At 37.1% G+C, this 15,312-nt stretch overlaps 1 protein-coding gene across 1 annotated transcript in view; it reads left to right on the forward strand.

Annotated features, from left to right (window-relative positions):
* PPP3CC (protein phosphatase 3 catalytic subunit gamma) overlaps positions 1 to 15,312 on the forward strand; it is a 325,311-nt gene that overhangs the window by 217,327 nt on the left and 92,672 nt on the right. Inside the window, exons 6-7 of the mRNA XM_053717968.1 lie at positions 9,885 to 10,024; positions 15,015 to 15,092. Coding sequence (XP_053573943.1) covers positions 9,885 to 10,024; positions 15,015 to 15,092 — 218 coding nt within the window. The remainder of the gene's footprint in view (positions 1 to 9,884; positions 10,025 to 15,014; positions 15,093 to 15,312) is intronic.

The raw sequence follows: 15,312 nt of genomic DNA on the forward strand, positions 1-15,312 counted from the left end.
TGCTACCTCTCTTTCTTTTTGGCTTCGTAGCATAATTCGTTTAGCTTATGAGACTGCTGGACAGCAGCCTCCTGAAAGAATTACAGCTCATTCTACTAGAGCTGTGGCTTCCACTTGGGCCTTCAAGAATGAGGCCTCTGTTGAGCAGATTTGCAAGGCTGCAACTTGGTCTTCGCTTCATACTTTTTCCAAATTTTACAAATTTGACACTTTTGCTTCATCGGAGGCTATTTTTGGGAGAAAGGTTCTTCAGGCAGTGGTTCCTTCTGTATAAAGAGCCTGCTTATCCCTCCCGTCATCCGTGTACTTTTGCTTTGGTATTGGTATCCCAGAAGTAATGATGACCCGTGGACTGATCACACTTAACAGAAGAAAACATAATTTATGCTTACCTGATAAATTCCTTTCTTCTGTAGTGTGATCAGTCCACGGCCCGCCCTGTTTTTAAGGCAGGTAAATATTTTTTAATTTATACTCCAGTCACCACTTCACCCTTGGCTTTTTCTTTCTCGTTGGTCCTTGGTCGAATGACTGGGAGTGACGTAGAGGGGAGGAGCTATATGCAGCTCTGCTGGGTGAATCCTCTTGCACTTCCTGTTGGGGAGGAGTAATATCCCAGAAGTAATGATGACCCGTGGACTGATCACACTACAGAAGAAAGGAATTTATCAGGTAAGCATAAATTATGTTATTTTATTCACACTACACCTCTCTGGTTCATACAATACTATGCCATATTGGCACTTTGTTTCTCTGTTTATATCACAGATAACTGAATACTTACCGGAGGTCAGTCTGCTGGGTGACTGAATAGATCCCAGCTTGCCCCATTTTGCACCAACAGGGGTGCATTATCAAATGTGAGTGTATCTATCACACACCAAAAAAATGTATTATTGTTTCAAATAATATTGGGCGCTTCTGTCCCTTTTTGCTTTCTACAGATCATTGATCCTGGATCGTGGCCTTGATCCTCATACAGACAGCTGCCTTCACCCGAAATAATCATCATTTGGTGATAATTTATCACATTACATATGGGACACTAATATCATTATTGTCATTTCCATACAGATGGCATTATACCACTACAATATCTGATGATCATAGTTATAATTGTTTGAATTACTTAAGTTCACCTCTTAACTGTGTAGTAGATTTTGTTTGTATTTAAAGTGATATTACTACTATATGATATACAGACATTACTTGCATCTAACTTGCATTTAAAGGGACATTCTACCATAGAATTGTTATTGTTTTAAAAGATAGATAATCCCTTTATTCCCCATTCCCCAGTTTTGCATAACCAACACAGTTATATTAATATACTTTTTACCTCTGTGATTACCTTGTATCTAGGAACCTTCTTCCAGCCCCCCGATCACATGACTGTGACTGTTTATTATCTATTGTCTTAAATTTAGCATTGTTTTGTGCTAAACCTTAAATAACCCCCTATGCCTAAACACAGTGTTATCTATATAGCCCACATGTACTTTCTGTCTCTTTGTGTTGAAAAGAGATTTAAAAAGCATGTGATAAGAGGCAGCCCTCAAAGGCTTAGATATTAGCATATGAGTCTACCTATGTTTAGTTTAAACTAAGAATACCAAGAGAAAAAAGCAAATTTGATGATAAAAGTAAATTGGAAAGTTGATTAAAATTAAAAGTCCTATCTGAATAATGAAAGTTTAATTTATACTAGACTGTCCCTTTAAAGTGATATTACAACTACATGATACAGTCTGTAAGATACATATATTTGTTCTATAGCTTATAGTTAAAGTACACCTACTATCTGTCTTCTAGAATTATCACTCTATAGTTATATAGTACCTTTTTATATCAAGGGCGCCCCCTATATACATTTTTATTTATATTGTATTTGTATTATACATTTCTGAGGATTGGTTATCAGGATCCGAATATCCAAGTGAATCATAGTCTTATTTCTTTCTTAGCGTGTCTTTTATAGTATGTTTTTCACTTGTACTTATAATTCGTGTCCTTGAAGCATTGTACATTTTTCTCCATCCAGAAAGTAAATAATATCTGGTACATTATTTAGAACAAATATCGGCTATTTATAATTTTATGTATAATTTCACATAACTTTTTAACAAAGAACTTTACAAAAATAAACTTAAACTTTGGTTACTGATAATTACTTGATATTCATTTAATGCTTTCTCTTATTTTTCCAGTGAGGGGGGTGAAACACACTGTTAAATTTGTCAATCTATTCTTTTAAAGGAACACTAGTCAAAATTATGTTAGAGCAGCAATTTTTATTTTAAACATCTTTAACAATTTACTTCCATTAACCAAATGTGTACAGTCTTTATATTTACAATTTCTTTCATGTAATTAGCAAGAGTCCATGAGCTAGTGACGTATGGGATATACATTCCTACCAGGAGGGGCAAAGTTTCCCAAACCTTAAAATGCCTATAAATACACCCCTCACCACACCCACAATTCAGTTTTACAAACTTTGCCTCCTATGGAGGTGGTGAAGTAAGTTTGTGCTAGATTCTACGTTGATATGCGCTCCGCAGCAGGTTGGAGCCCGGTTTTCCTCTCAGCGTGCAGTGAATGTCAGAGGGATGTGAGGAGAGTATTGCCTATTTGAATGCAATGATCTCCTTCTACGGGGTCTATTTCATAGGTTCTCTGTTATCGGTCGTAGAGATTCATCTCTTACCTCCCTTTTCAGATCGACGATATACTCTTATATATATATATATATATATATATACCATTACCTCTGCTGATTTTCGTTTCAGTACTGGTTTGGCTTTCTACAACATGTAGATGAGTGTCCTGGGGTAAGTAAGTCTTATTTTCTGTGACACTCTAAGCTATGGTTAGGCACTTTTTTATAAAGTTCTAAATATATGTATTCAAACATTTATTTGCCTTGACTCAGGATGTTCAACATTCCTTATTTTCAGACAGTCAGTTTCATACTTGGGATAAATGCATTTGTTTCAATCATTTTTTCTTACCTTAAAAAATTTGACTTTTTCCCTGTGGGCTGTTAGGCTCGCGGGGGCAGAAAATGCTTCATTTTATTGCGTCATTCTTGGCGCGGACTTTTTTGGCGTAAATTTTTTTTTCTGTTTCCGGCGCCATACGTGTCGCCGGAAGTTGCGTCATTTTTTGAGTTTTTTTTGCGTCAAAAATGTCGGCGTTCCGGATGTGGCGTCATTTTTGGCGCCAAAAGCATTTAGGCGCCAAATAATGTGGGCGTCTTTTTTGGCGCTAAAAAATATGGGCGTCATTTTTGTCTCCACATTATTTAAGTCTCATTATTTATTGCTTCTGGTTGCTAGAAGCTTGTTCACTGGCATTTTTTTCCCATTCCTGAAACTGTCATTTAAGGAATTTGATCAATTTTGCTTTATATGTTGTTTTTTCTTTTACATATTGCAAGATGTTCCACGTTGCAACTGAGTCAGAAGATACTTCAGGAAAATCACTGCCCAGTGCTGGAGCTACCAAGCTAAGTGTATCTGCTATAAACTTTTGGTTTCTGTTTATCCAGCTGTTGTTTGTATTGCATGTCATGTCAAACTTATTAATGCAGATAAAATTTCCTTTAGTACTGTTACATTACCTGTTGCTGTTCCGTCAACATCTAATTTTCAGAGTGTTCCTGATAACATAAGAGATTTTATTTTTTAAATCCATTAAGAAGGCTATGTCTGTTATTTCTCCTTCTAGTATACATAAAAGTCTTTTAAAACTTCTCTTTTTTTCAGATGAATTTTTAAATGAACATCATCATTCTGATACTGATAATGGTTCTTCTGGTTCAGAGGTTTCTGTCTCAGAGGTTGATGCTGATAAATCTTTGTATTTGTTCAAGATGGAATTTATTCGTTCTTTACTTAAAGAAGTATTAATTGCATTAGAAATAGAGGATTCTGGTCCTCTTGATACTAAATCTAAACGTTTAAATAAGGTTTTTAAATCTCCTGTAGTTATTCCAGAAGTGTTTTCTCTCCCTGATGCTATTTCTGAAGTAATTTCCAGGGAATGGAATAATTTGGGTAATTCATTTACTCCTCCTAAATGTTTAAGCAATTATATCCTGTGCCATCTGACAGATTAGAGTTTTGGGACAAAATCTCTAAGGTTAATGGGGCTGTCTCTACTCCTGCTAAACGTACTACTATTCCTATGGCAGATAGTACTTAATTTAAGGATCCTTTAGATAGGAAGATCGAATCCTTTCTAAGAAAAGCTTACTTATGTTCAGGTAATCTTCTTAGACCTGCTATATTTTTAGCGGATGTTGCTGCAGCTTCAACTTTTTGGTTAGAAGCTTTAGCGCAACAAGTAACAGATCATAATTTTATAGCATTATTATTATTCTATAACATGCTAATAATTTTATTTGTGATACCATCTTTTGATATCATTAGAGTTGATGTCAGGTATATGTCTCTAGCTATTTTAGCTAGAAAAGCTTTATGGCTTAAAACTTGGAATGCTGATATGTCTTCTAAGTCAACTTTGCTTTCCCTTTCTTTCCAGGGTAATAAATTATTCAATTTTCAGTTGGATTCTATTATCTCAACTGTTACTGGAGGGAAGGGAACTTTTTTACCAAAGGATAAAAAAAAAATTAAGGTAAATTTAGGTCTAACAATCATTTTCGTTCCTTTCCTCACAACAAGGAACAAAAGCCTGATCCTTCATCCTCAGGAGCGGTATCAGTTTGGAAACCATTTCCAGTTTGGAATATATCCAAGCCTTATAGAAACCTGTAGCCAGCTCCTAAATACCCATGAAGGTGCGGCCCTCATTCCAGCTCAGCTGGTATGGGGCAGTTTACGTTTTCTTTTAAGGTACAGAATTGGCTTCAAGTTAAGGCCTCCTGCAAAGAGATTTTTTCTTTCCCGTGTCCCAGTAAACACAGCAAAGGCTCAGCATTTCTGAAATGTGTTTCAGATCTAGAGTTGGCTGGAGTAATTATGCCAGTTCCAGTTCTGGAACAGGGGCTGGGGTTTTATTCTATCTCTTCATTGTACCAAAGAAGGTCAATTCCTTCAGACCAGTTCCGGATCTATCTATATTGAATCGTTATGTAAGGATACCAACATTCAAGATGGTAACTGTAGGACTATCCTGCCTTTTGTTTAGCAAGGGCATTATATGTCTACAATAGATTTACAGGATGCATATCTGCATATTCCGATTCATCCAGATCACTTTTAGTTTCTGAGATTCTCTTTTTAGACAAGCATTACCAGTTTTGTGGCTCTACCGTTTGGCCTAGCGTCAGCTCCAAGAATTTTTTTCAAAGGTTCTCGGTGCCCTTCTGTCTGTAATCAGAGAACAGGGTTTTGGTATTTCCTTTTTTGGACGATATCTTGGTACTTGCTCAGTCTTCACATTTTCGCAGAATCTCATACGAATCGACTTGTGTTGTTTCTTCAAGATCATGGTTGGAGGATCAATTTACCAATCAGTTCATTGTTTCCTCAGACAAGGGTAACCTTTTTAGGTTTCCAGATAGATTCAGTGTCTATGACTCTGTCCTTGTCAGATAAGAGAAGTTTAACATTGATATCAGCTTGTCAAAACCTTCAGTCACAATCATTCCCTTTTAGGTCTTAGGACTGCCGCATCGGATGCGATCTCCTTTGCTCATTTTCACATGCGACCTCTTCAGCTCTGTATGCTGAACCAGTGGTGCAGGGATTACACAAAGATATCTCAATTAATATCTTTAAACCGATTATACGACACTCTCTGACATGGTGGACAGTTCACCATCGTTTAGTTCAGGGGGCTTCTTTGTTCTTCCGACCTGGACTATAATCTCAACAGATGCAAGTCTTACAGGTTGGGGAGCTGTGTGGGGGTCTCTGACGGCACAAGGGGTTTGGGAATCTCAGGAGGTGAGATTACCGATCAATATTTTTGAACTCCGTGCAATTTTCAGAGCTCTTCAGTCTTGGCCTCTTCTGAAGAGAGAGTTGTTCATTTGTTTTCAGATAGACAATGTCACAGCTGTGGCATACATCAATCATCAAGGAGGGACTCACAGTCCTCTGGCTATGAAAGAAGTATCTCGAATTTTGGTTTGGGCGGAATCCAGCTCCTGTCTAATCTCTGCGGTTCATATCCCAGGTATAGACAATTGGGAAGCGGATTATCTCAGTCGCCAAACGTTGCATCCGGGCGAATGGTCTCTTCACCCAGAGGTATTTCTTCAGATTGTTCAAATGTGGGAACTCCCAGAAATAGATCTGATGGCTTCTCATCTAAACAAGAAACTTCCCTGGTATCTGTCCAGATCCTGGGATCCTCGGGCGGGGGCAGTGGATGCATTATCACTTCCTTGGAAGTATCATCCTGCCTATATCTTTCCGCCTCTAGTTCTTCTTCCAAGAGTATTCTCCAAGATTCTAAGGAATGCTCGTTTGTCCTGCTGGTAGCTCCAGCATGGCCTCACAGGTTTTGGTATGCGGATCTTGTCCGGATGGTCTCTTGCCAGCTGTGGACTCTTCCGTTAAGACCAGACTTTCTGTCGCAAGGTCCTTTTTTCCATCAGGATCTCAAATCCTTAAATTTTAAGGTATAGAGTTTGAACGCTTGATTCTTGGTCAAAGAAGGTTTCTCTGACTCTGTGTTTAATACTATGTGACAGGCTCGTAAATCTGTATCTAGTGAGATATATTATAGAGTCTGGAAGACTTATATTTCTTAGTGTCTTTCTCATCATTTTTTCTTGGCATTCTTTTTGAATACCGAGAATTTTTCAGTTTCTTCAGGATGGTTTAGATAAAGGTTTGTCCGCAAGTTCCTTGAAAGGACAAATCTCTGCTCTTTCTGTTCTTTTTTTCACAGAAGGATTGCTAATCTTCCTGATATTTCATTGTTTTGTACAAGCTTTGGTTCGTATAAAATCTGTTAAGTCAATTTCTCCTCCTTGGAGTTTGAATTTGGTTCTGGGGGCTTTTCAAGCTCCTCCTTTTGAACCCATGCATTCTTTGGTCGTTATATTACTTTCTTGGAAAGTTTTGTTTCTTTTGGCCATCTCTTCTGCCAGAAGAGTCTCTGAATTATCTGCTCTTTCTTGTGAGTCTCCTTTTCTGATTTTTCATCAGGATGAGGCGGTGCTGCGAACTTCTTTTGAATTTTTTACCTAAGGTTGTGAATTCTAACAACCTTAGTAGAGAAATTGTGGTTCCTTCATTATGTCCTAATCCTATGAATTCTAGGAGAAATCATTGCATTCTTTGGATGCTGTTAGAGCTTTGTATTATTTGTCATCTTTTCCGGTTCTAGAAAAGGCCAGAAAGCTTCTGCCATTTCTTTGGCATCTTGGTTGAAATCTTTATTTCATCATGCTTATGTCGAGTCGGGTAAAACTCCGCCTCTAAGGATTACAGTTCATTCTACTAGGTCAGTTTCTACTTCCTGGGCGTTTAGGAATGAAGCTTCGATTGATCAGATTTGCAAAGCAGCAACTTGGTCCTCTTTGCATATTTTTTCTAAATTCTACCATTTTGATGTGTTTTCTTCTTCTGAAGCAGTTTTTGGTAGAAAAGTACTTCTGGCAGTGGTTTCAGTTTGAATCTTCTACTTATGTTTTTCATTAAACTTTATTTTGGGTGTGGATTATTTTCAGCAGGAATTGGCTGTCTTTATTTTATCCCTCCCTCTCTAGTGACTCTTGTGTGGAAAGATCCACATCTTGGGTAGTCATTATCCCATACGTCACTAGCTCATGGACTCTTGCTAATTATATGAAAGAAAACATAATTTATGTAAGAACTTACCTGATAAATTCATTTCTTTCATATTAGCAAGAGTCCATGAGGCCCACCCTTTTTTGTGGTGGTTATGATTTTTTTGTATAAAGCACAATTATTCCAATTCCTTATTTTATATGCTTTCGCACTTTTTTCTTATCACCCCACTTCTTGGCTATTCGTTAAACTGAATTGTGGGTGTGGTGAGGGGTGTATTTATAGGCATTTTAAGGTTTGGGAAACTTTGCCCCTCCTGGTAGGAATGTATATCCCATACGTCACTAGCTCATGGACTCTTGCTAATATGAAAGAAATGAATTTATCAGGTAAGTTCTTACATAAATTATGTTTTTTGAGTCACCAGCTCCTACTGAGCATGTGCAAGAATTCACAGAATATGCATTTGTGATTGGCTGATGGCTGTCACATAATACAAGAGTTGTGGATATAGACATACATTTGACAATCAACTACTATTTGGAGTTCAGACTAAGTGCTATTGCATTTGCTTCTTATCATGCCTTTGTTGATTATACTGTATTTAGTATTTTTTAAACAATAAAAAAATCAAGTTAACTGTCTCTTTAAAGGGACACTAAACCCAATTTTTTTCTTTAATGATTCAGATAGAGCATGCAATGTTAAGCAACTTTCTAATTTACTCCTATTATGATTTTTTTTTCTTCGTTCTTTTGCTATCTTTATTTAAAAAGCAGGAATTTGAAACTTAGGAGCCAGCCCATTTTAGGTTCAGCACCCTGGATAGTGCTTGCTTATTGGTGGCTACATTCAGCAAACCAATAAGCAAGCATAACCGGGGTTCTCAACCAAAAATGGACTGGCTCCTAAGCTTTACATTCCTGCTGTTTAAAGAAAGAAAGCAAGAGAACGAAGAAAAATTGATAATATAAGTAAATTAGAAAGCTGCTTAAAAAAATAATGCTTTATATGAATCATGAAAGAAAAAATTTGAGTTTAGTGTCCCTTTAAGGCTTATAAAATATTAATCTGTGGCTTTGTGTGCTAGGAAGTTGGCCATCACTGATATAGTTCATGAAAGTTTAATTTTGACTTTAATGTCCTTTTGAGTTTACATTTTAGAATGCAGTTATTATATTGTAATTTTCCATGACTATTTCAGTGTTTAACTAATCAGCAAAACTTACTTTAAAAAAAAACCAAAACTCTCCCATTTAGAGCCTGGTTCATCCTTCATCTGTTAATACTGACTGTAGGGTACTAATACAGTGACTGAAACCAACTAGATTTATGTATAAGACTTGGTTTATAGAGAGGCTGTGCAACCAAGTCTTGTGCAGCTGAGAGGAGGCTGCAGCTGGGTGCGGCCATCTTCTGAAGTGAAGTTGATTTTGTTTTACCACTCCCATCTAGTTTGTTTGAGTAATATATTTATGTATAGCAAGCAGATCAGTTAATCTAGTTAACATGCAAAACAAACTAAGCAGACACCAATAAGAAACAGGTGTATCAAAGGTTTGTCAGTGTTTCTGTGTTACACTGGGTGCTGGGACTTGATTAGATGTTATTAACAATGGATAGTCACAATCTTTTGTAGGATTTTTGTCATGAAAGCAATGTTGGTTATTGGATTGACGCTTTCTATATCTAGGGTGAGTTTTATAAGATAGACCTTTATAATGGATTCTTGAAAAATGACAGGAGGGTTCTATTTTATAGATGTAATGTCTATGTAATGGTATGTGAGCAAAGTATAAATTAAACAACGGTAATACTTGCATAAAGTTCACAGAGCTTGTGATTTGATCATCAATGGTGATATGGCATAGGCTATTGATGACCCACCTATGTTGTTTCTGAACATTTGTTGAGTCAGACAGTCTAATATTTAGGATGATGGTTTGCTACTCCAATCCCAAAGGACTACAAACAAATTAAGGTTTTCTAGTACTAAGGAATTGTCAGATATTTAATAGGATGTGCTCAAGCATTGAAAATCGATTATTCTGGTTATTAAGATTTGGAGTTACACGTATAACTTTACAAATTGTCTGTTCTTCTGTATGGTGTGGGCATTTGTCCTCCTTTGTGACAAATGCAAGTTTAACTGTTTCTCTTCTGCCTCCTCAGTTAGACAGATTTAAAGAACCTCCAGCATTTGGACCAATGTGTGACCTTCTGTGGTCTGACCCAGCTGAAGATTACGGTAATGAAAAAACAATGGAGCACTTTACCCACAACACTGTACGAGGGTGTTCCTATTTTTACAGGTAATCATTCCATAAATCTAAATATGTACCCTAGATGTACAGAGTGGTTCTCAAGTCCTGAATAAAATATTTCATAGATGTTCTCAAGGTGAAATTCTAGAGCAATGTTTTTGCCTAGTTTGCACTAAATGTACTATTAGGCTGTTTTTTTCTCTACACACCAATCAGATGCCTAGAATGATTCAATGCTATGATCTTCCACAAATCTGATTGATGGGTTTTCTTAATGGCAGGTTTAAGCACCATTTTAATCTTGGAGTTAAAGGGGCATTCAAGTCAATTTGTATTTGTTTCCTTAGTTATTTCCCATATTGTAAAATATCTGTGGACAAAATAAATGTTTTCAAAGCATTTACAGGTACAGTAAAGTAAAAATGTAATGTTTATTATTATTATACAGCTAGGATGGCTCAAAGATCCTTGTAGCATAACGCTAAAGATAGAATAAGGTGGGTTCAAATGGAATCAGATTTTGTCCAGCTAGATCTAATTTATAAATTTCTTTGGTCTGAGAAACATACGGGACCCAATCAATGTAAACCATTTTTTGCATTAGCACACACTCTACATTTATGGGATAAACTGAGAACTTCTCTCTGATTTCAAATCGTTGCAGAGCGACTCCTTTATAATATTTGGCAGCCTCCTTCCCAACAGTGAATTTAAATAAGTGGCCAACAGAGGCCTTTACTGAATTGCTGATACTTCGGTCAACAATTTGGTTATATTGTTTACTCAGTACACGGATCTAGACCCTTCTCATAGACATAAGTGGTTCCACTATTTACAATGAAGGTCCAGAGTTCCAGAAATGGAACGTTCCCACCCTTCCGACTATATTTGAGTCATTGTGACTCTCTAAGAGCAGATCACGTGGTGCCATTGCTCAACTATATCCTATCTTTAATATGCCGCCTGAATGTAATAAATAGAAGTTTCTACAATGGAAGCTAATACTAACTGGACCCCTAACTGGACGCCTGGTAAGTGGGCAGCTACCTTAAAAAAGGGATTGTTCTTCTGTCTGTGCAAACTTGATAGAAAACTTTATAAAAGTTGCTTAATGATGGTATTTGCATCCATCTAGACTATACGCTAGTAATTAACTGATAGTGATGATGCTTGATTTCACGGTTGTGGAGAAAAGGGCACATATATTCATACGTGGTGACACTGAAGATTCCTCGCGCAGGTTTGGACCCAAACCTTTAACTTATTAAGCTATGTATTTGACAAACAAATCTAAGTCTACAGCAGTAGTATTTGCAACAATGTATACCATTCCTGTAAACATTGTCGCAAACACTGCTGCCAGATGGCTAAAGACACATGCACGCTCCTGAGCTTACCTAGGATTATTAGTTAACAAAAGGATACTGAGAAAAAGTAATAAATGGATTAACTAGAACATGATAATTTTAAACAATTTTCAAATTTACTTCTATTAAGTTTAATTTTGATTTTACTGTCCTTTTGAAACTCTCATTTAATTAGATAATATATATTGTTTCTTCTATAAGGTACGACGAGTCCACGGATTCATCCTTTACTTGGGGGATATTATCCTCCTGCTAACAGGAAGTGGCAAAGAGCACCACAGCAGAGCTGTCTATATAGCTCCTCCCTTAGCTCCACCCCCCAGTCATTCTCTTTGCCTACTCTAAGTACTAGGAAGGGTAAAGTGAAAGAGGTGATAAAATATTAGTTTTTAATTTCTTCATACCTTTTCCAAATTTTACAAATTTGATACTTTTGCTTCTTCGGAGGCTATTTTTGGGAGAGAAGTTCTTCAAGCAGTGGTGCCTTCTGTTTAGCCATCTGTCTTGTCCCTCCCGTTTATCCGTGTCCTGTAGCTTTGGTATTGTATCCCACAAGTAAAGGATGAATCCGTGGACTCGTCGTACCTTATAGAAGAAAAGTAAATTTATGCTTACCTGATAAATTAATTTCTTCTATGGTACGACGAGTCCACGGCCCGCCCTGTCATTTTAAGACTGATTATATTTTTTGATTTTAAACTTCAGTCACCTCTGCACCTTTTAGTTTCTCCTTTTTCTTCCTGTACCTTCGGTTGAATGACTGGGGGGTGGAGCTAAGGGAGGAGCTATATAGACAGCTCTGCTGTGGTGCTCTTTGCCACTTGCTGTTAACAGGAGGATAATATCCCACAAGTAAAGGATGAATCCGTGGACTCGTCGTACCATAGAAGAAATTAATATATCAGGTAAGCATAAATTTACTTTTTCCAGTCCCTTGGAAAGCCTCTTGACTATTGTTTATCTTAATTTCATGTGGCCAATTAGGGGGCTATATAAATAAGCTTCTGCAATATCAGCCAATTAATGTGCAGCATCTAGGAGTGTCAGGGTTTTGCAGTCTACAGAATGCACTCCAGGTAGTTAAAGTTTTTAGATTTAAATTACAGGAAAAGCAAATAAAATAATGAAACGTAATTGCAGAATAAATAAAAACAGAGAAGCGCTCAACCTGGGAACGAACAATAGCATAATAGCTTGTTCTATGGCTAGTTACCACCCTAGAAGCAGCCTCTTTTTGCTCAATATGTGCTTTTCACAGAGAAGAACTTTCCTGTAGCTTATCAGTCTGATCCTGACTTAACAGTACAGTCCAGCCCCGAAATACAAGGGAATTTCTTCTCTGAACAAGAGAAACGGCAAAAACCCAGATGTACATTTCGGCCTATTGTGGGCACACCGAGCAACGGGTCCACGTCTGGATTCCCGCATCACACTTAGGGAGACTTCCCTCAGGGTCATAATTTCCATAAATAAAAAGAGAGAAGTGCTCAACCTGGGAACGAACAATAGCATAATAGCTTGTTCTGTGGCTAATTACCACCCAAGAAGCAGCCTCTTTTTGCTCAACATGTGACTTTCACAGAGAAGAACTTTCCTGTAGCATATATGTCTGATCCTGACTTAACAGTACAGTCCAGCCCCAAAATACCAGGCAATTCCTCTCTGAACGAACAGTTCTTCTCTGTGAAAGGCACATGTTAGCTAAAAAGAGGCTGCTTCTTCGGTGGTAACTAGCCATAGAACAAGCTATTATGCTATTGTTTGTTCCCAGGTTGAGCGCTTCTCTCGTTTAATTTATGCAAATTATGACTATTAGGGAAGTCTCCCTAAGTGTGATGCGGGAATCCAGACGTGGACCCATTGCTCAGTGTGCCTAGAGGGATATGGCTGCACCTCACTGACGAGGCCCACAATAGGCCAAAACGTACGTCTGGGGTTTTTCTGTTTCTCTTGTTCATAGAGGGATTGCCTGGTATTTCGGGGCTGGACTGTACTGTTAAGTCAGGATCAGACTGATATGCTACAGGAAAGTTCTTCTCTATGAAAGGCACATGTTGAGAAAAAAGAGGCTGCTTCTTGGGTGGTAACTAGCCATAGAACAAGCTATTATGCTATTGTTTGTTCCCAGGTTGAGCGCTTCTCTCTTTTTATTTATGTAATTGCAGAATATTTGGTTCTGAAATGTCCCTTTAATTTCTATATCTGTGCAGAAGTCTATATATTTTTAGTCTATACCTATGATAGGTCAGAAATACAATTAGTTCATAATCTGCCACTTGGGGAAAGTAGGTTTGCATATACTACAATGTTCTATTATGTTCTACTACTTACTTTTTAACATAGATATGAAAATGAGCGCTGCCCACATTTTTAAAGTTAACTTTCCTGTGAGCTAAAGGTTTGTTGCTCAATCAGCACTCTAGTTACAACAAAAGGCGCCCAAAGGGGAGAGTGCTGATTGGAGAACAGTTCAAACCTTTTAGCTCACAGAAAAATGTACTTTTGAAGTGGGTAGTGGAGTGCGGGGAATTTTAATTTCATATCTGTTTTAAAAAGTACATTATAGCTCATCTTCATTACAACTGATGAATTAAACTCCATCTAAAATATAACTAACCTTCCAGATCTGTTTTTATAAAGGGGAGAGTTTACCATCACTCTAAAGTGAAAAACGCTAGGATTTACCATCACTAAAAATAATGTTGAGTTTAATTTATCATTTATTAATAAAAAAATGGGTGCTAAACTCGCCCTGTCTGTGCCACGGGCTCTAAAGCAATAGCCGTGTGTGTCATCTGACTGTGTTAGAGGTGTAAACGTCACCTCCTTGGCAGAAGAGCGAACAGACATGGTGAGTTTAGCACCCTTTTTTTTAATAAATGATACATTAAACATTATTATTTATAGTAAATCCTAGCGTTTTTTTAAAAGCTCGGATTTACCATCACTTTAATGTCTCAACTTCTAAAAAATTTTTTTTAACTGACATTAACCATGGATCAGTTACTTTAAAAGGACAGTCTACTCCAGAATTTGTATTAATCCATTTATTAGCCATTCCCCAGTTTTGCATAACCAACACAGTTATAGTAATATACTTTTTTACCTTTGTGATTACCTTGTATCTAAGCCTCTGCAAACTGCCCCCTTATCTCAGTTCTTTTAGGACTTGCATTTTAGCCAATCAGTGCTGACTCGTAAGCAACTCTACGGAAGTGAGCACAATGTTATCTGTATGGCACACATGAAATAGCGCTGTCTAGCTGTGAAAAACTGTCAAAATGCACTGAGATAAGAGGCGTCTTTCAAGGGCTTAGTTGAAAGCTAAACCTGGCTCATATGCTAATTTCTAAGAATACCACGAGAACAAAGCAAATTTGATGATGAAAGTAAATTGGATAGTTGTTTAAAATTGCATGCCCTATCTGAATTATCAAAGTTTAATTTTAACTATACTGTCCCTTTTAATACTTTAATACTTTACCTAGTTATAGGCAAGCAATAGTGCAATAAGACAATACAAATTACAGTGTTTTCTTCTTCCCTTTTGTCCATGTCGCTGAATACAAATATTAAATAACTTTGGAGTGATGAAAGAATTCACAAACGCCATAATTGTTATGGCACAAAGAATGGTTGCACTACAAAATGTTACATCTATTCTCTTTCAGTTACCCTGCTGTATGTGAATTTTTGCAAAGCAACAACCTATTGTCAGTGATCCGAGCCCATGAAGCACAGGATGCTGGGTAATCTCATGTTTATATAATTATCTTCTATTGTTTTTTTTTTTTTCTTAAAGGAACAGTGTGCTGTAAAATGTGTTTCCAGTGACTTGCAATGACAGTTATACCAGTTGCAAAGTATAAAATGTTTAGGACAGTGATTTTTAACCTTTTTTTTGCCGTGGCACACTTTTTTTACATTAAAAAATCCTGTGGCACACCACCATCCCAAAATTTAAAAAAA

The sequence above is a fragment of the Bombina bombina genome, chromosome 6 (assembly GCF_027579735.1).
Source record: "Bombina bombina isolate aBomBom1 chromosome 6, aBomBom1.pri, whole genome shotgun sequence".
Lineage (NCBI taxonomy): Eukaryota > Metazoa > Chordata > Amphibia > Anura > Bombinatoridae > Bombina > Bombina bombina.